This window comes from Electrona antarctica (genome assembly GCF_951216825.1).
Source record: "Electrona antarctica genome assembly, chromosome: 8".
NCBI lineage: Eukaryota > Metazoa > Chordata > Actinopteri > Myctophiformes > Myctophidae > Electrona > Electrona antarctica.
In genome coordinates, this window is record NC_136789.1 from 10,645,751 (window position 1) to 10,664,749 (window position 18,999).

At 43.5% G+C, this 18,999-nt stretch overlaps 2 protein-coding genes across 3 annotated transcripts in view; one reads left to right on the forward strand and one right to left on the reverse strand.

The window, feature by feature from the left end:
* Nucleotides 1-18,999, forward strand: part of lars1b (leucyl-tRNA synthetase 1b) — a 48,105-nt gene that overhangs the window by 16,256 nt on the left and 12,850 nt on the right. For both annotated transcript variants that reach the window (XM_079508399.1, XM_079508400.1), the window contains exons 14-26: nt 177-317; nt 924-1,001; nt 2,017-2,102; nt 2,639-2,704; nt 2,839-2,921; nt 4,046-4,184; nt 6,668-6,880; nt 10,265-10,322; nt 10,714-10,777; nt 12,391-12,574; nt 14,882-14,972; nt 16,036-16,176; nt 18,000-18,140. In XM_079508399.1, coding sequence (XP_079364525.1) covers nt 177-317; nt 924-1,001; nt 2,017-2,102; nt 2,639-2,704; nt 2,839-2,921; nt 4,046-4,184; nt 6,668-6,880; nt 10,265-10,322; nt 10,714-10,777; nt 12,391-12,574; nt 14,882-14,972; nt 16,036-16,176; nt 18,000-18,140 — 1,485 coding nt within the window. The remainder of the gene's footprint in view (nt 1-176; nt 318-923; nt 1,002-2,016; nt 2,103-2,638; nt 2,705-2,838; nt 2,922-4,045; nt 4,185-6,667; nt 6,881-10,264; nt 10,323-10,713; nt 10,778-12,390; nt 12,575-14,881; nt 14,973-16,035; nt 16,177-17,999; nt 18,141-18,999) is intronic.
* On the reverse strand, nt 7,301-8,359 carry LOC306928016 (chemerin-like receptor 1; the record flags this gene model as incomplete). The annotated part of the gene is made up of 1 exon (XM_079507935.1): nt 7,301-8,359. One exon carries the CDS (start codon nt 8,357-8,359, stop codon nt 7,301-7,303), a length of 1,059 nt encoding a protein of 352 aa, XP_079364061.1.

Consider the following 18,999-nt stretch of genomic DNA (forward strand, 5'->3'; position numbering starts at 1 on the left):
CCCACAGAGAGAAAGTAATGTGTGTGTGTGTGTGTGTGTGTGTGCCTGTGTGTGTGTGTGTGTGTGTGTGTGTGTGTGTGTGTGTGTGTGTGTGTGTGTGTGTGTGTGTGTGTGTGTGTGTGTGTCTGTGTGTGTGTGCACCCGTATGCGTGTGTGTGCGTGTGTGTCCATGTCAGGTTCCCATAATTTTAATCCCAGAATATGGGGACCTGTCTGCTCTCATGGTGTGTGACGAGCTGAAGATTCAGAGCCAGAATGACAGAGAGAAGTTGGCCGAAGCGAAGGAGAAGGTCTACCTTAAAGGATTCTATGAAGGCGTGAGTCTCGTTTGATTCCTCTGCAGTGAATCTGGCTTGGCCAGATGAATGAAAAATATGAAATATCCAACAATGCTGTTTGCACCCGATGGGAACACAATAGATACTCTATGTGTAATAAGTGTATTTATTCATGGATTTAAGTTCTCAGTGATCACGACTGATTTCAGTTATTTGCATTCTATAATATAATGTCAGCATATCTTCTATGGAAACATGTCACGCACCAACAATAGGCTATCTACAAGCTTACTATGCGTTGCAAGCATATAGATAGCCTATCAATCTTCCAGATCCCAGCTATTTCATGAGAGTGAAGGTTAAAGCCTCAACCTGCAATTTCTTCAAAACTGGTTGGCTGTTTGGCTACCAAAACATCATAATTCCACATATTGTGCTAATTGTTTATGAAACACAGTACTAGTGTGTCGCGGCTCCTTTCATGCTGTGTTCACGAATCGTGAATTTGTAGTACTTGGCTGAACAACATTTTCAGCCGTGACTCGTGAGAAACAGCACTGCGTAAACCTCGTTCAACCCAGTAACCAGAGAAATGTACATAAACCACCAACATGTAAACTCTGTTGATGTTCCTCTCTCCTTTAGATCATGCTGGTTGACGGCTACAAGGGCCAGAAGGTCCTGCATGTCAAGAAACCCATCCAGAAGATGTTGATAGACAAGGTGCCCCCCCCCCCAACATGACTTCAAAGCTGTGTACTAACTTAATCACTGTGAACCTGGTGTCCCAATAGGCCTGTCTCACAGCCATTCCCCGCCCCCTTTCCAGACCTAGTGGTGTTGATGTGACGTCACTCCATAGACATTACATGTTAAAGGGGAATTTCTCCCTAAACCTTTTTTTACAAAAGTAAGTTGATAATTATGTATATAGACCAAAAAAATATATATATATATAGGGGAGCTGGGGCTGGAGCTGGGGCTGCTGCTGGGGGGGTCTAACATCAGCTCACGTAGACCAGGAAGAGTGCAGTGTCAACAATGCATGGAGTGTTGCTGTCACATCATCTAGAACAGATGTGAACAAAAAACAAAAACCAACTGCGCGATTGAATAGGAGTTCTAGCGTTAGACCCCTCCAGCCCCGGCTTCATCTCCCCTATATCTTTATTTTTTTATTCTTTTTGTTTTTGTCAATATACATAATTATCAACTTACTTTTGTAAAAAATGGTTTAAAAGACCTACATTCAGAGAAAGCAGGTAGGGATGTAGCTCTGGTTCTTAGCCTTACTCATGGACCAGAGCTACATCCCTACCTGCTTTCTCCGCACCATTTAAGGCCGTTTCCAAATGTTAAAATGTAAAAGACCAATATTATGAAGAAAACAAGATGTTAAGACCGCTAAACCAAATAGAATAAAGTTTACCTTCAGAAAAAGCGTTGTTTATGGCTTCTGAATGTAGGTCTTTTAACATGTAATGTCTATGGAGTGACGTCACGTCATCACCACTAGGTCTGGCAGATCAACAAGCTCACAACACATCGGGATGCAATGTGTTGCGAGGTAGCAGATATTATATAGGGCCGCCCATAGTTATTTTGTGAGTCACGTGTGATTAAAGCCTAAATTATACTCACAACACATTGGCAACTAAGCCACGCCGCGTTCAATGAAGTATGCAGGACATTAAACTGAACATATTGGAGTAATGTCTCGTTCATTTCTCCATCGCAGGGAGAGGCCCTGCTCTACATGGAGCCTGAAAAGCAGGTCATGTCTCGGTCAGCCGACCTGTGCGTGGTGGCCCTCTGTGACCAGTGGTGAGTGCTGCAATACCACTGTGTTTCTGTAACTCAGTAGCTCCATTAAACTAGCTAGAGGTGCTAGCTAGAGTGTTAAATACAATAAATAGCTCTACTGTATATTCCGTAGTTTGAGCAGTAACAGGGGTCTCTCCGTCTCTCCAGCTTTTTAGTAAACTTAAAGTACATTTTCAGGTCGGGATACCAATTCTAACCAATCCAGGAGAGAGAACTCATGCACGATACAGAATAAACATGTGAAATTGGAAGTAATGTTTTCCCCTGGAAGTAATAAACAAAAGCGAGTAGACACAAAAGTGGAACTGGAACACTAAAATTGAAGCTGATAAATGGGTTCTCCTGTTGTGTTCCCTCTCCTTTTAATGAAAGTAATATTTTCTTACCACTATAATAATTGTTGTACTATTGGTGATGCATTTACCCACATATATTATATTGTGGATGGCAGAAGTGTATGGCCAATATCTGTAAAAGCTTAATTCAGTAGAAAGTAAAAAACAGCTGTTTTTAATGAACATTGATTGTATTTTCAGGTACCTGGACTATGGCAACGCAGAGTGGAAGCAGCAGGCCAATGAAGCACTCAAGCCTTTGGAGACGTAAGATGCCTCACTGTGTGTCCCATTTCTGCATTGTGAGCCTACTGTTGGAGCGTTCTTTACATTGTAGAGTATTCTATACTTGCACTGTTAGTGCTCTACAGTATGTGCTTTGCATTGGTTCCACTGTGCAGGTTCTGTGAGGAGACAAGGAAGAACTTTGAAGCAACACTGGCCTGGCTCCAGGAGCACGCCTGCTCTCGCACATATGGCCTCGGTGAGTGTGCGTGCGTGCGTGCGTGCGCACATGTTTGGAAGAGTAGCACCGCCATCCACTGCAGGATAGTTTTTGAAGTAGATCATGAATTCAGGTTTGATTGCAAAATGAAAGATGAGCTTCTTCAAACGTCCAAAAGTCCAGTGCCCCGACAGGGAACAGGTCTCCACAAAATCAGCGTTTAAATATGTAATGTAAATGTAATGCTCTGTACAGTACACTGTCTTGTCTCACATTGAGAGATTATACACGCAGTGTGAATATGAAGTGTATAGCTCTGTCCCTGTAACAACCTACATATACTGTACATCATTGAACAGGTGCCCTCCAGAGGTCTATAATTGGTCCCCTCCTTTCTTACCCCTCTACACCAAATCTCCTCATTGATAATAGCTGTTCTACAAGCTTGTAGATCTGCTATTTTTTGCAGATAGTATGCCTCTATAGTCTGTGGACTATAGAGGGAGCTAGAGGACTGCTGATGAAACCACATATCTATACAGGAATAGACAGACACACTAAACAAACTCAAAACCCCACAGGTAAATTGGTCAAACCTCAGCTCATGCTGAGGGCAAACTTGACATAAAACACCTGCTCAGTACAAAGCAGACTGTGACTGACATGCTTTTGCATGGCTGTATGTGGTTGTCGCACCCCATTGTCATCACTGTGTGTGTGTGTGTGTGTGTGTGTGTGTGTGTGTGTGTGTGTGTGTGTGTGTGTGTGTGTGTGTGTGTGTGTGTGTGTGTGTGTGTGTGTGTGTGTGTGTGTGTGTGTGTGTGTGTGTGTGTGTGTGTGTGTGTGTGTGTGTGTGTGTGTGTGTGTGTGTGTGCGCAGGGTTGTTTAGGCTTTGTAAACAAGATTTAATGGCAATTTATTATTTATTTATTTATTTGCAATAACTGCAACAGTCTTTACAGCTGTATCTAACACTTCAAATGACCATAGCCTATTAGACTATTGCTCTGATCAGCGCAATATAGGACTAGATTTGAAGGCCACATAGCGTCCTGTAAATATAGTTTGATTATAATAATTGTGATTATGTCAAACAACTGCGATCAGACGATTATGTCATAATTGTGACGGGCCTATAATGTTGTTCCTTTTGTTGGCAACAGGAACACGTCTGCCGTGGGACCAGAAGTGGTTGATCGAGTCTCTGTCAGACTCCACCATCTACATGGCGTACTACACAGTGGCTCACCTCCTGCAGGGTGGTGTGCTCAACGGACAGGGGCCGTCCCCGCTGGGCATCAGGTACGCCTACAAGCTATGGTTGGGACCCCGGCCGGAACCGGTTCTTTTTCAGACCCCGGTTCCGAGATTGAAGAACGGGAATTGGTTCCATCGTATTTGGAACCGTTTCTGGAAGCATTTTTGTCTCCACCAGGCCGAAGGCATGGTGGAGAGAGTATGTTTTGCACTCCGTCCGTGTGTGTGTGTGTGTGTCCTTCCTTCCGTCCGTCCGTCCGTCCTTCCGTCCGTCCGTTATCAGCTAATCTCCGGCACCGTTGGCCTGATCAATGCCAAACTTTGCACACACACTCCCTGGATGCCAACGATGAACCTCTGCCCCACATTTTCCAGAACGGCCTGTTATAGCGCCACCATGAGGCAGCTTTTCACATTTTTTACCTAAAACTGCACCGATCTGCGTGATACGTTGCATGCACACTCCCTAGAGGCCAAGGACAAACCTTTGACCTGCATTTTCCGCATCTGCCTTTTATAGCGCCACCAGGAGGCCGACTTTTGTAAAACACATTTTTTGATATTACTCCTCCAGATTCTGTTAAAAAATCTCACAAATCGTTACACAGTATCTCTATGGTCATGTGCTCAAGTCGGATCTGTCCGATATTTCATATTCCATCCTAATTGGCTATAATTGGCTTTCACAGTTTGCAAGATTGCCCCGTTTTGAACAAAAGCCTCAAATCATGAACGCAGCATGCAATTTACGTGAAATCTTTCACACATTTTCTTACTAGGCTGAGGAATATATCCCACCCTTTTCACATTGGCCTGTTATAGCGCCACCAACAGGTTGATTTTTGCAAAACACATTTTTGGAACAAAATGCCTCAAAAACATGTTTATATTAATCCTAAACATTTTGCCAAACATCTCACACAGTCCTATCCTCCTGGTGGAGACCTGTGCCCAGAAGGGCACTTTTTCTAGTTTCTTTTCTTTTTTTTCTTTTTTTATATCGCACTGTCAGAGCTGGTATGTGGACTTGATGTCTGCTATACAATTACTATACCAGTGTTTTTCTTTTGGTTCCATTTGTACTCTCTCAGAGTTAGAGTCCTGTTAGGGTCTACTTGGAACCCCCTATAGGAATCGTTATAGGAAACCGTTAAGGAATCGGACCGTTAAGAGGGAATCGTTAAATAATCGTTAAAATCCTAAAGGTTCCCAATCCTACCTACAACTCTGGTTGTGATCCGGAACCATATCCAACATTGAACCGATTGCGGTTTCATCACATTTGGAACCGCAAGGGCTCCACAAATCCAGTATCGGCCGACTCCATGAACAAGCACTGTTCGCAGGTTGTTTCTCTCCCTCTGTGGTAGAGGGAAGGTGTTTATTTTTTCAGCACGTGATTAGTAAAGACATTTTTCTACAAGCCGGATGTCATCAGTATCATCATCATACCACACGGTAGCCATAACCTTGTAGTCAGCACAGTTCCACGTTCCACTTTGGCTTCTTGATCCTTCCAATGTTGGCTTTAAAGATGGTGTGCTGTGATTGTTGTACTTTTTATGTGTCTATGGAGTTAACATTACTCTAATGGGGTCTAATAGAGCAATGTGTGGTTAGAATATTGAATATGTCTTCCCTGTGCATTTTTGGTTTCTTCCTGAAAGCCTTTGCGTCAAAAGGCCCAATTGAAATACACCACGTAAGTAACATCACAATATCATCCCCTCCCCTTATTATACAGCTGTGGGCTGTTCAGTTGGATCACCACCCACCTGGGAAGTTAGGTATACTAATGAACTGGTGGGTGTGGCACATAAAAACACATTTTAACACTTTTTTGAAAACTAAATCTTTCTCCTAGTATAATCCTAGTACCCGATGATCATATTTTAGGGTGGAAGAAATCACGGCATTCCATCTTTAACACGAGGCCTGCCGGGAACATAGGAATTTTAACACGTAGAATCTTGTGGCCTGCCACAAACGGAAAAGCCGTTTTAACAGCGATGTATTCATTAATGCATGTTTTAATACGATCGTATCGAAATCTACCGTCCGTTAGCTTTGTTATGCTTCTGACCCAATGGGCGCGGCCATTTTGAAAATGCGCGCGCATCCACTTACATTGCCGGCTCTGTTTTCAGACGGCTTTATCTCACAGAAGCGACATTGCAGAGGACGCTTTGTCCCAGACAAGCGTTTTCAACTGCCTGTAGCAGGCGCTGTGATACTCGCGGTCCACTTTTTCCACCACCGACCGAGAGAAGAAGCACCAGCTTCGTCAACACACACGGAATGGTTTCATAGTAAAATGCGATACGGATATTTGGCTCTTCAAAGTAAGTGTCACGCGTGATTAAACCATGGCAATACGCAATCGAGGGATTAATTAATGGCGGCAGGAATTGTGTTAAGTATTGTATTCTTAGCTTGTCACTATTGCAAATAAGGGCCATTTCCTGGCACAAGTAATAAAGATCCCCCCCCTCTCTTTCTCTCACTCTCTGCCCCTCCCTCTCCCCCAGGCCAGAGCAGATGACCAGAGAGGTGTGGGACTTTATCTTCTTCAAGACGTCGCCGTTCCCTAAGACGGACATTCCTAACGAGCACCTGCAGAAGCTGCGGAGAGAGTTTGAGTACTGGTATCCCGTGGACGTGCGTGTGTCCGGCAAAGACCTTGTGCCAAACCACCTGTCTTACTACCTGTACAACCACGTGGCCATGTGGCCCAAGGACAGGTAAGTTGGCAAAACCCAGTGGTAAAAAAAAGTACTCAAATGTTTTACTTAACTCCTTGGATGGAAGACACACCCGAGATCCCGAGATTAGCCAGGAATGAGACCCTGAGATTGTATGAATTAGCCTTAATCCAGAGTTAAAAAAATACATTATTTACCTTTCTTTTGGGTGGGGGGTGCGTGCACGTACGCACCGCTGCTGAGCTGGCCTAGCACTGTAGATGCAGAACGCCTCGTTTAAAACTGTTACTTCAACATATTTTAGATATTTTTCATCATCGTTTCAATCTTGGAGAATGTACTAGAAAAAACATTTACAGAAACGTACAGGCTTCCTTTTCAGACAAAAATAAAGAAATAAGCCATTGCAGTCCTACTTTAAAGTACATCCAAAGAAAACCCTAAACCCGATGAGGCGGCCTATTGACGGGTGGCGGCTGGATCTGAGGAAGTGTTGTTCTGAGGCAGCTCTTCAGCGAAGGCTTTCTCCAGAACCTTTATGATGGACATGCGGAACACGTCCTTGAAATCCTGACCCATGAACACGTACAGCAGTGGGTTCAGGCAGCTGTTGAGAAGTGCCAGACCGACGGTTACGGGGACCCCCAAGCCGAGCGCAAGATACAGTGTGTCGGTGTATCTTGTGTTCCTATTCACACCCTTAATCAGATACAAGACGTGATAGGGGGTCCAGCACAGGAAAAACGCGGCCATAACAGTCACTATGATTTTGAAGGAGCGACCTGATTGGCTGGCCAGTGAGCGATTATTCCTGAGCTGGTAGATGATGACAGAATAGCAGGAGACGATGACAGTGAAAGGGACCACTAATCCCATGAGGAAGCGAGTGATGGCCATGGCCCCATATCGAAATTTAAACAACTTCACTGTGTCTGTACTGTAGTCATCGCTGAGTGCAAAGTTGTTGTAGCACAAGATGATGTTTTTATCATGGTCGGAGGGCCGTGTGTCCCTAAAGATGAAGTGAGGGGAGCTGAGAGCCAAGGCCAGCACCCAGACGCCCAGACACACCCAAGGCGCTTTTCTGACGGTGCGGTGGTTTCGGGTCCACACTGGACACACCACACATACACATCTGTCACCACTGATGGCAACCAGGGTGTAGATGCTGGCATACATGTTCATGTAGAAAACCATACTATACAATTTGCACATGAAGTTTCCAAAAGGCCAGTGTTCGTCCAGAGACACGTATGCAATTCCCAGGGGCAAGAACGCTGTCATCAGGATGTCTGCCACAGCAAGGTTGAGGTACCAAACGGTGTTGACGGTTGTCTTCATTCTGAAGCCTGTCACCCAGATGACAACACCGTTTCCCAACACACCGAGCACAAAGACCAGGCTGTAGATGAATAGGGACACGATCTTGTAGGAATGTTTTAATTCAGTATGTTGGTCATCCTTGTATTCATCCTCATTGTCTTCCCAGAGAGAGCCGTTTCCACCAGACAGATCCATCTCTTTATTGTGATAAACAGCAGTTGTGGTCATCGTTCTAAAACCTAACATAATAAAAGTTAAAACATAAATGCAAGGGTGAAAAAAATAGGTCTTGAGCTGTGTTTTAAACATGTCTGCTTGTTTAAGGTGCTGGGGGAATTTATTCTAGGCCGTAGAAGCAGAAAGCTGCTTCACCATGTCTTTTTAAATAATAAAATAACAAAACAATTAAGTTACATGCTTTGTTTTAACATATGTATTATTTATTATTTTATACTGAAAATACTTGGTGCCAGGGAGACGCCCATACAAATGGTATTGTTAAATTGTATTATTTTTTATCACATGCACTACATTTTACTAGGGTGTTCAAATACGGTATTTTTCTAACAGACAGAAGGCAATTGACTTTATTACTTTTGGAAAATAATACTGAAGAAACAGCTCCCTCCCCATTACTGGATACAAAAAACTATCATTGATAGGCCTACCGTTACTAAATACAGCTGATGAAATTTCACACATGATATGATATGATGGTGATATATTTCATTTAAATAAGTGTTGAATAGCTCTATATTTCAGATAGCAATCATTGCACGTAGACCTATAAAGAAATATATATAATAAAGAAAGTAAAATGAAAGATACCTGTTTCAAAGGGTTGAAGAGGCGTCAGAGATGTGTCTTGTTCAAACTGTGGTCGGTAAACACTGAGGAGTTCAGAGCAACTTTTTCGTCTATATAGATGTCATATGCATTTGTAGAGAGGTAAAAAATAACAACCGTGTGAAATGGGGAAGTTGCATTTGTTTTATCAAGCCACCCCAGGAAGGCCCCGTGTTATGTCAACCAGTGGCGTAAGACATTTTAGTGTGGTGTGTCCTCAATTTCAACACTGCGATCAGCAACAGCAAGTGGTTGTTGTTCAAGCATGTAGTGCTTCCTGCTCTCCAGTTTGCTCATAACATTAGGCGGTGTTATCAGGCGCTCTGCTGAGTCCGCTCCGTTGCAGTGTTTATATATGTTTATGGTTGAGAGTGTGGTCTGGCATTGCAGATTTGCAGACTTCCGCCATGCCTGTGTCATAGCTTAGGAGGCAGCCAATCATGACTAGGTTGCTACTACGCGATTGGCTGGCGGCGTTTAGGAGGCTCCCATTGGCTTAGCCGGCGTTTAGGCGGCTCCTATTGGCTTAGACGGCATGGGGGCGACTCCCATTGATGACTAGGTCGAGGTTAAAAAACGGTTGTATGTCAGGTTTCACCTGGCAAAAATCGAAGCGGTTTAGTTTGGGATGAGCTGCTGGTTCGTCTATAGCAGACAGGTCTGTTAGAGCAGCCAAGCCACAGGTGTTACCGATGATACTAATTAAGGCTCTATTCCCTTTAGTGTACCCTTTCAAACTTTTTAATTTCAAGGACCCCATAACTCTTCCATTTGTACAGTCTCAGAGTTACAGACCCGTACGTGGTCATTTGGAACCCACTCAAGGACACTTTGAGACCTACTGGTGTAGCAGAGTGTTTCCAGTGAGCCAACATGCACAATAGCAGCAGCCTGACTCTGTTTGACCAGAATGGAACAGAACACCCACCTGTGATGGAAGTCGGGAATGGGCCCAAGTTATTTCCTAAATGGCGTGTATGCATGGAGCCCATTGGCTCACTGCTAGCCTCGGGGACCTCGGGGAAATTTGGTGATGTCAGTGTTCGCAGCTGTGTTCTACAGGGGAGGGGAGGCGGGCACAACGATTGGTGAACCAATAGGGAGCCGGTGTCCGTTTCCAGTGCTAGTTTGATCCGCCTTTCTATGCCAAGAAAATGGAGCGTTCTTTCAGGCTAGCTCACTGAAAACCCTTAACATATCATACTCTGCATGTTGAATAATGTGATGGTGACGCCAATTTGTTCTTCTTCACAGTGGGAAGTGGCCACAGGCGGTACGCGCCAACGGACACCTGCTGCTCAACTCTGAAAAGGTAACATTAATATTATTCCCTTGAAAAAATGTCCACGTTTGTGTGTTCATTGCATCATGCAATGAACACACAAACAGCCATGCAATTTGCACAGCTTGCAGAGTGGCTACATTATATAGACATCTTGGTTAACTAAGTATATAGCGTGTAAAAAGTTAACTGGTGTATGTTGAGAATATGGCACCCTAGACTCTAGGAATTTTTATCATTATTTGTAACTATGCTCTAGGGCCTAGAGCATAGTTACAAATAATGAACAAAATTCATTATTTGTATAGCACAGTTTAAGAATGACATCAGAGTATGACGCAAGACCAAAAGGAAGCAGTATGAATATGGGTAATGGAACTGTGTGTGTGTGCGTGTGCGCGCGTGCGTGCTTAATCTCCAGATGTCCAAATCAACCGGAAACTTCCTCACCCTCCGACAAGCTATTGAGAAGTTCTCAGCAGACGGTACATTTCTTTTTGTTCGTAATTATATTGTTTGCCTTCCAGCTAATCTCACCCTGTCATTCTTATTGCCTCCTGTGGATATTGTAATGGCAGATTATACAGCCAACAATAAATACTGTAGCTGTTTGAAAGACTTTGGGGAGTATATTAATAATACTAATAATAATTATGATTATTATAGAGTAAGGTGGAGTTAATTGTTTATGAAGCATGCTCTCATTTAGTTTATAATTCCATAGAGCCAGCTTTGTCCAGTCCTCTGAAATACCATTTCAACTTAAACTAACCGCTTAAATAATACTGGGATGTTGCATCAGAATAGACATTATTTCAATTTGTTTTAATGATCAGTGATGCATTCATTCTCCCCGTCTCTCTCTCTCTCTCTCTCTCTCTCTCTCTCTCTCTCTGGGTCTGTCTGCAGTGCACCACTGTTGTGCTCTTTGATGGCAACTAAGTGATGTGAGAGGAAAAGGAAATAACGGGAGGAATAATTTAGAGCAAAAACGTAGCCTCAGAAGAGTCGGTCGGTCACTGTACATTAGAGATGGCAATGCCGGTGACACATTTGTAACGGCTCCCCAGAAGAGGGTTGTTAAATATTCCATTTGGCCCCACCTCACCTCAAAGCCTTGGAAGAGGTACTGGGTAGAATCTACCAACCAGCAACATCTACCCGGTAGATGTTGCTGGTTCATTTCTAGCATAGACTGTAAAAGCAGTAGCACGAAGGGAGCCGTGACATCACCCATTGGTTTCTACAGACACGTTTTGAAGCCACTATTTCAGCTAATTCAAATCTGCCATCTTTGAATTTGCAGTCCCCGGAAATGAATCCTATTTCCTGGAAGGACAGCGAGGGTGGGTCTTCTCTTAGTAGAACCAGTAGAGGCCCCAGAAGCATTATTACCCTACTTTAGCAAAACACATATCATGATAATTGAAAGAAGACTTTAAACTAGCAATTGAAAGCACCATTGACACTGATGGAATGTGATTTTCTTATTTTGTTGCAGCCGGTGACACCCTCTAGGACATTAATGAGAAGTGCAGTGCTTTAATGAACCGGATGCTTGCTGCCTGGTTACTAGTTAGACTCGCAAGCTGGTCCCTTAACCCATTGGTTCCCACCCTAACCCTGAGGTGGTACTTCAGTATATGAAGTACCACCAAAATATTTGGCACTCCAAGTACCACTGTAATATCTGATGTTAAAATACAGGAGCGTATACCTGCCCTGCCCTTTCTGTTCCATTCCTAAGCCAATTATGCTGCTGCTCTGACAACTCTGTCTAATCACTAATCAGCACAACTGATGATATTTCCAATGTGATTAATCCGTTCTCAAATCTTCTATTAACTGTGTGCTGTTAGGTGTGCTGTCATGCTCATTTCAGCATGGCTGGATAGCCTATTTCAACCAATTGCTTGGTCAGAAGAACTACCTAGTAATATAAATATTTTATTCCACTTTTGTCTTTTTTTCTCCTTTTTTGGACGACTCCTCTGTGTACCACTACTACTACTACCAGTGGTTGGGAACCTCTGTAATAACCCACCCACTCTGTCCCTGCATTCCACCCTGTCCTCCGTTCCACCCTCTCCTCCTCCAGGCATGCGTCTGGCCCTGGCCGACGCTGGCGACACGGTGGAGGACGCCAACTTTGTGGAGACCATGGCGGATGCAGGCATCCTGCGCCTCTACACCTGGGTGGAGTGGGTGAAGGAGATGATCGCCAACCAGAACAGCCTGAGGACCGGCCCCGCGGACACCTTCAACGACCGAGTGTTCTCCAGGTATAGCTATAGAGCTGTGGTTTTCGGCCAGTGGTCCGGGGACCACCAGTGGTCTTTGAGGGGGTTCCGGGTGGTCCCCAATATGACGAAGAGTCGGTAACCAAATGGACCCTTATAGATCTTTAACTCTCAGTTCAATTGTTGTTAAACATCTGCGTTACTTAATTTACAAGAAGTCTACGCAATTAGAGAATGTAGAAGAATTGTTTTTTTGTTTTTTTTAACTTTGTTTTTATTTCAAAAAATGAAACATGAACAATGAAACAGAAATCAAACATAAATGCGAATGCAAGAAAACAAAAATACATAACAAAAACAGAGACAATAAAAGAAAAGAAATCAAAGAAAAAAAAACAACAGAAAAACAGCTTGACAAACTTCAAAAATACAGCATTTTTCAGACAGTACCAGGCAAGGCAGGGAACAGCAGGAGACATGACTCATAATATAATATACAGCAGATATCCAACAGTAATTGTAAGAATTGTTATTTTGATCAATGTTTGCCTGTTAACTCTCCAATGGTACTATATCAATCCAGCATGGAATTGTGGACAAAATATTACCCAACGATAACAAAATATTCTATGTTTTGGGTCTCGGAGACTACATCTCAAATCTTTTGAGCATTTGAGTCTGTGGCTCAAATTCTGAATAAATAATGGATCTTGACATGAAAAGGGTAGAAAACCACTAGCATAGATGAATTAATGAAGAGGGAGCCGTTGAGGAAGGCGGCGATGTGAGTGAGAGATGAATGAATGAGAGCAAGGGATGAGCGATACAACGGGAGATGAGCGATACAACGGGAGATGAGCGATACAACGGGAGAGAGAGAGAGAGATGGCGCAGTGGTAAAGTCCCTGCCCACCGCCATGGAGGTTGTGGGTTCTAATCCACCGTGGCGCAACCGGCTTTGTCTGGGGGGGGCGGCACCTGTCAGTGGGGAGTGTTAGTAGTAAAGCGAAGGCTCTATGTCCTCCCGCTGGGGGCTCCTCACTGAGGTGAGTCAATGGGATACAACACAGAAATGGGTGCAGGGAGGAATCAATTGAACCTGACTCCGCCAGATGGGGCAGCAGAGAGTACACTGGGTTCCCCCTCCTGCTCCCATCCTAGGACAAATAAAGAGGATAGTGCACGGAGGTGCGGCCCACTCTCCTGCGGGAGGTTTGCACATGCTCAGTGTAAACAGGAACTGCGATGATGGAGTGTTCCAGCAGAGGTGCTAGAGGTGCATGAGAGTTGCTGACCCTGAACTGAAATAATAAAAAGGATATCACAATAAGAGAATAGTACAAAGTTGATTTTGTTTTTATTTTTAAAAAAACTGTGGAAAAAAATGTTGTGTATAACAGACTGAAAGATAAAGGACAAGTACATTTACTAAATGTTAATGTTTTTGTATATTTTCTTTTGTGGATTTTCCATGTTCTTTAATTAGTACATGTGTCAAACTTTTATTGTTGTGAAATGACAAAGAAACATGGATACTGTTCATTGTGCTGTGGATGATATAAAACATTTGAAAAGGGAAGGGTGACTGCTGTTTAATTCTCAACTGTTCTGGATCTCATTTACATGAAAGTTATGAGCTTTCTATCTAGCACCTCTGCTGGAACACTCCATCATCGCAGTTCCTGTTTACACTGAGCATGTGCAAACCTCCCGCAGGAGAGTGGGCCGCACCTCCGTGCACTATCCTCTTTATTTGTCCTAGCTCCCATCTGGGAACTCTCAGGCAGACTTGATGCTCAAGGCATACACAGTGCTGCCTTGATCCCGCCTCTAGCTGCCGCTGATTGGCCAGGCCGTTTTGTGCCCGGGCATCAAGTCTGCCTGAGAGTTCCCAGATGGGAGCAGGAGGGGGGAACCCAGTGTACTCTCTGCTGCCCCGTCTGGAGGAGTCAGGTTAGAATCAATTGGTATAACAAGTAAATTGGGGGAAAGGGAGTAAAAAAATGATTGGCTACTATAGCCAATATTCATATTTCAATATTCATATTTCAGCACATTCTTGAAATGACCACCACGCTAATAATGTGTAAGGTGATTAATTAATTGCGTTCATCTTATGTTAATTGCTTGTCCATTGTGAATGAAAGACAATGCCACTCCAGACATGCAGATCGAAGCCCTCCAGACATTGAGATCGACTTGAGTCAATCTAGCATGTCTGGAGGGCTTTCTGCTCCAGACTTCCTGACCGCCCAATCTTTTTCTCGCTAATGACTGTTTGAATGGCACCAAATGACTGATGGCAGCGCTAAGAGACTCACTGATCTGACTATCCATATGATTGTCCAGTGAGATGAACGCAGGCATCCTGAAGACGGAGCAACACTACGACAGGATGATGTACAAGGAGGGGCTGAAGAGTGGCTTCTTCGAATTCCAGGTAAACGACTTGATCTTTTGTAGAAATGTCTCTTAACACCCTCCGCGCCATTGCCGACGATTAAAGTCAATTGAAGCTTAATTTTGATACTGGCGCTTAACGCCATTGCCGACGGCCTTCGGCAATTGAGCTTTTATAGCGCGTTCGATTGCTCGAGCCAAAATGCTACTCACGTTAGCCGGTTAGCTAGCTGTGTTGTTAGCACAGCGCTGGATCGCCCATCTTAGATCGTCGTCGCCATAAGCATCCATTCTATCCATTTCTTTCAATCGCCTGTAACTCCTATTCCTTGTCCCAGATGGCATTTTTGGTCAAAACAGAGTTTCTTTGACGGCACAGAGCTGACAATCTAGAGCTCTCCGGAGCTCCGGCCTGGATTCACATTGTAAACAAGGCCCATCCAGCTGTGTGAAAACTCCTAACGTAGGACTACCGGTTGTGGACCGGAAATGGCGGCTTTTCAAAATAAGAGCTCAAATTAAAAAAATGCTGGCGTGAATTAGATCCTAATTTTCAATAAATGATAGCGGTCTAAGTGTTAACCACACATCCCCTAACTGGGGCAAACATTGGGTGAAAATTGGCAGATCTGCAAGCTCACAATGTGTCCCAATGTGGTGTAAGCTTGTAGATTGTGTATTTTTGGTGAAGAGATGTCTCTTGATATTGCTTGTTTTTTTCTTTCTTTTTTCAATCTTTTTGATTGATTGTATACTTTATTAGTCAGATATGTAAACGGCACAAAATACAAAAAAAATCAACGGGTGCAGGATCCAAAAAAGTAACTAAGGAAAGAGGAGATCCGCACACCGTTTCGTCAGGTATGACCTGACGAATGCCCCTGAGGCTGAAACGTTGTATTGTTTTCCGCTCTGTTGTCAATAAATGTTTTTGGGAGCTTTTAAAACGGTGTGCGGATCTCCCCTTTCCTTTCTTAGACATTAGAGAAAGCCATTGAAAAATGTTCTGCTCTGTGTGTGTGTGTGTGTGTGTGTGTGTGTGTGTGTGTGTGTGTGTGTGTGTGTGTGTGCGCGTGTGCTTGTTTTTCTGTTCACTACTGCAGGCAGCCAAGGACAAGTATCGTGAGCTGGCCATCGAGGGTATGCACGGTTACCTTGTCTTCCTGTTCATTGAGAGACAGACTCTACTGTTGGCACCCATCTGCCCACACATCTGCGAGTACACTTGGGGCCTCCTCCGCAAGGTGACACACAAGTTACATACTGTAGGTGACAATGTGTTGTCCACAATTAGTGGCAGCTTGTTGTTCATTTAACATGTTTGCTCATCTTTACCAAGGGTGCCACCAATTCTGGAGCACACTGTAGGCCAGGGACTATTGTAGTTGCAATTCTCTACACTTGAGTGAATAATACACCTTATGTGGTATGCTCATCAAAGAAAGACATTCAGGCTACAGGCAGGGACTATCGCTGTGTGCTGTGGACACCTCAGATAGCTCACCATATTGTCTCTCTTCATCTCTCTCCTCTCTCTCTCTCTCTCTCCTAATACACAAATGTATGCCTATTTTGATAAAAAATTATAATAATTGCAAACACCCATATGGGTGTGCGTGTCTCCACTCTTTAGCCTCGATTCCTACAAAGGCGTGGTGACCCTGGAGTCAGCTCCAGTCGCTATGAGTATGATAACTACGCTATCTGGGTCTTTTCCATTTAATAGCGATTCTCAGTTGCTTTTTACCAAGGCAGTCCCTCTGCTTAACCACTTAAACCTTCTAGACAGTAAACTGGACCCTAGCTGATTCTGTACTTTTTTTCCCCCATCTATCTACATCAAATCTCAAACAAAAATTGCCGATTTTGGCTGTTCACTCCAGTAGATGGATGGTGGTGAACATCAGCGACCTGAGCCATATTATAAATGGGGAACACAAATAGCAGATCTAGAGCTTGTAGATCGGCCATGTTCGGCAAAGAGATTTGGTGTTGAGGAAAAGAAAATCAGTGGTGGAAAGTAACTAAGTACATTTACTTAAGTACAATTTTGAGGTATTTGTACTTTACTGGAGTATTTCCCATTTCCAATACTTTTACTTCTACACCACTACTCTATCTCAGAGGCAAATATTGTACTTTTACTGCACTACATTTATTTGAAAACTTTAGTTACTTTGTAGATTTACAAAACATTAATTGACCATCAGCTATATTTCGCATCGCGACGCATTGTGAGTTGTAGATCGGCTATTTTCAAAATTTGAAATGGGACATTCTGCATAAAGAGTACTTTCTACTTTTGTTATTTTAAGTATATTTTGATACCAATACTTCGGTAATTTTACTCAAGTCATTTTTCCTGACTTTTACTTGTAATTTTACTCAAGTCATTTTTCCTGACTTTTACTTGTAACGGAGTAGTTCTACATTGCAGTATTGATACTTTAAAACTGTTTTTAATATTTAATATCAAATTGTTTATGTCCCTCAAACGTATTTCTAGTGGTTTCAGCCTAAATCACCACTCTGATATAACCAGTTCATGTCATTTCTGTTTGGCTTCTAAAGTAGTTTTAGCTGCAGTACCACAATGTCCTGATGTGTTTGAGGCGCTGATATGCAAATTCTTTAATATTTGAGTCATTATTATAATGATGCTAGATAAACCCAGGTTTGTTTCCATTCCATGCCAGCTTGGAAAATCAACAATTGCGGACATTGATAACAAAGTGGAAATGCACATTTGGAACTGAAGACTGAAGAGGGGAGGAATTATACAAAGTAGGGTGTACAGATGACATCACGCATATGACCAAATCAGTTGAGCTGTTCCTGAGAGCAATTTCCATAAAAGTGCTATATTATGAGAGAGCCTGAAATTGCATATTTGTGGGGATAGAAAACACAAAAAGTTAAATTTCATGTTAGGACCTTTTAAGTAAAACATGGTTGAGGGGGAAAAAGGACGCCCATATAAACCTCCGGTCAGTGTGTGTATATAGGGTTTAACTGGTTAAATAGCAGATCTGTCCTTCCTCTCAACCCTTCCTCCTCCTCCTCGTAGCCCACCTCTCTGATGAAGGCGTCGTGGCCCGGGGCGGGTCCCGTCGACGAGATTCTGATCCGTTCCTCTCAGTATCTGATGGAGACCGCCCACGACCTCCGACTGCGCTTGAAGGCCTACATGCAACCGCCCAAGAACAAAGTAAGATCCGCGTGCATGTGTATGTGCAAAGGGTTTTAATGCATGGTGGTGTGCGCCGGCATAGCCCCCGGTCATCGTCAATAAATTGCTGTCAGAGGCAGAGTTAGAGCTTTTCATTGATGTCTTTGAAAGCCGATGCTTGGTCTGAAGGCGATTAACGTTTTTTGATGATTGAAGACAGAGTGGCCAATGTGTTGTGTAGGACAGTGGTTCCCAAAGTGGGGTCCGGGGACCCCCAGGGGTCTTTGATAGAGTTCCAGGGGGTCCCCAGCTAAATGATAGTTTGGAACCAAATGGACCCTTATGTGTCTGTATCTCTGTAACATTTATACACTCTGAGTTAAATTAACTTTGATTTTTCAATATACATTGGGGTCCCAGAGATAGAAATGGGGGTCGTAGCCTAATTCAGGTCAAACTGGGGGTGCTTGAAATTGCTAGAGCCGTTAAAAGAAAATGGGGGTTCGCGGGCTAATGAGTGTCAATTTGGGGGTCCTTGACATGAAACAGTTTGGGAACGAGTGGTGTAGGTGATATGTAGCGTCTCCATGGTTATGGGGGGCACAGCACATGTGCCCCCCACACTTGTTACAAATGAGATTTTCCACTATTTTCTCTTTCTGCATAGCAGCACAACGGGCTCAGTGTTGATCACTGAGTGCATTGATATGTTCTCTGAAGAGTTGTGGACAAATTACTGCTCTGATTCAGGAAATGTGTGTGATTTATTAGGTCTGACTTGATGGCCACGGCAAAATACTACCAGTTTGAAATCAGTTGAGGACCATGCTGGTTCCTCTATTAGGCCTATTATATGACTACCGGTAGTCTTTTTTTTTTTTTTTTTTTAAACCTTGAC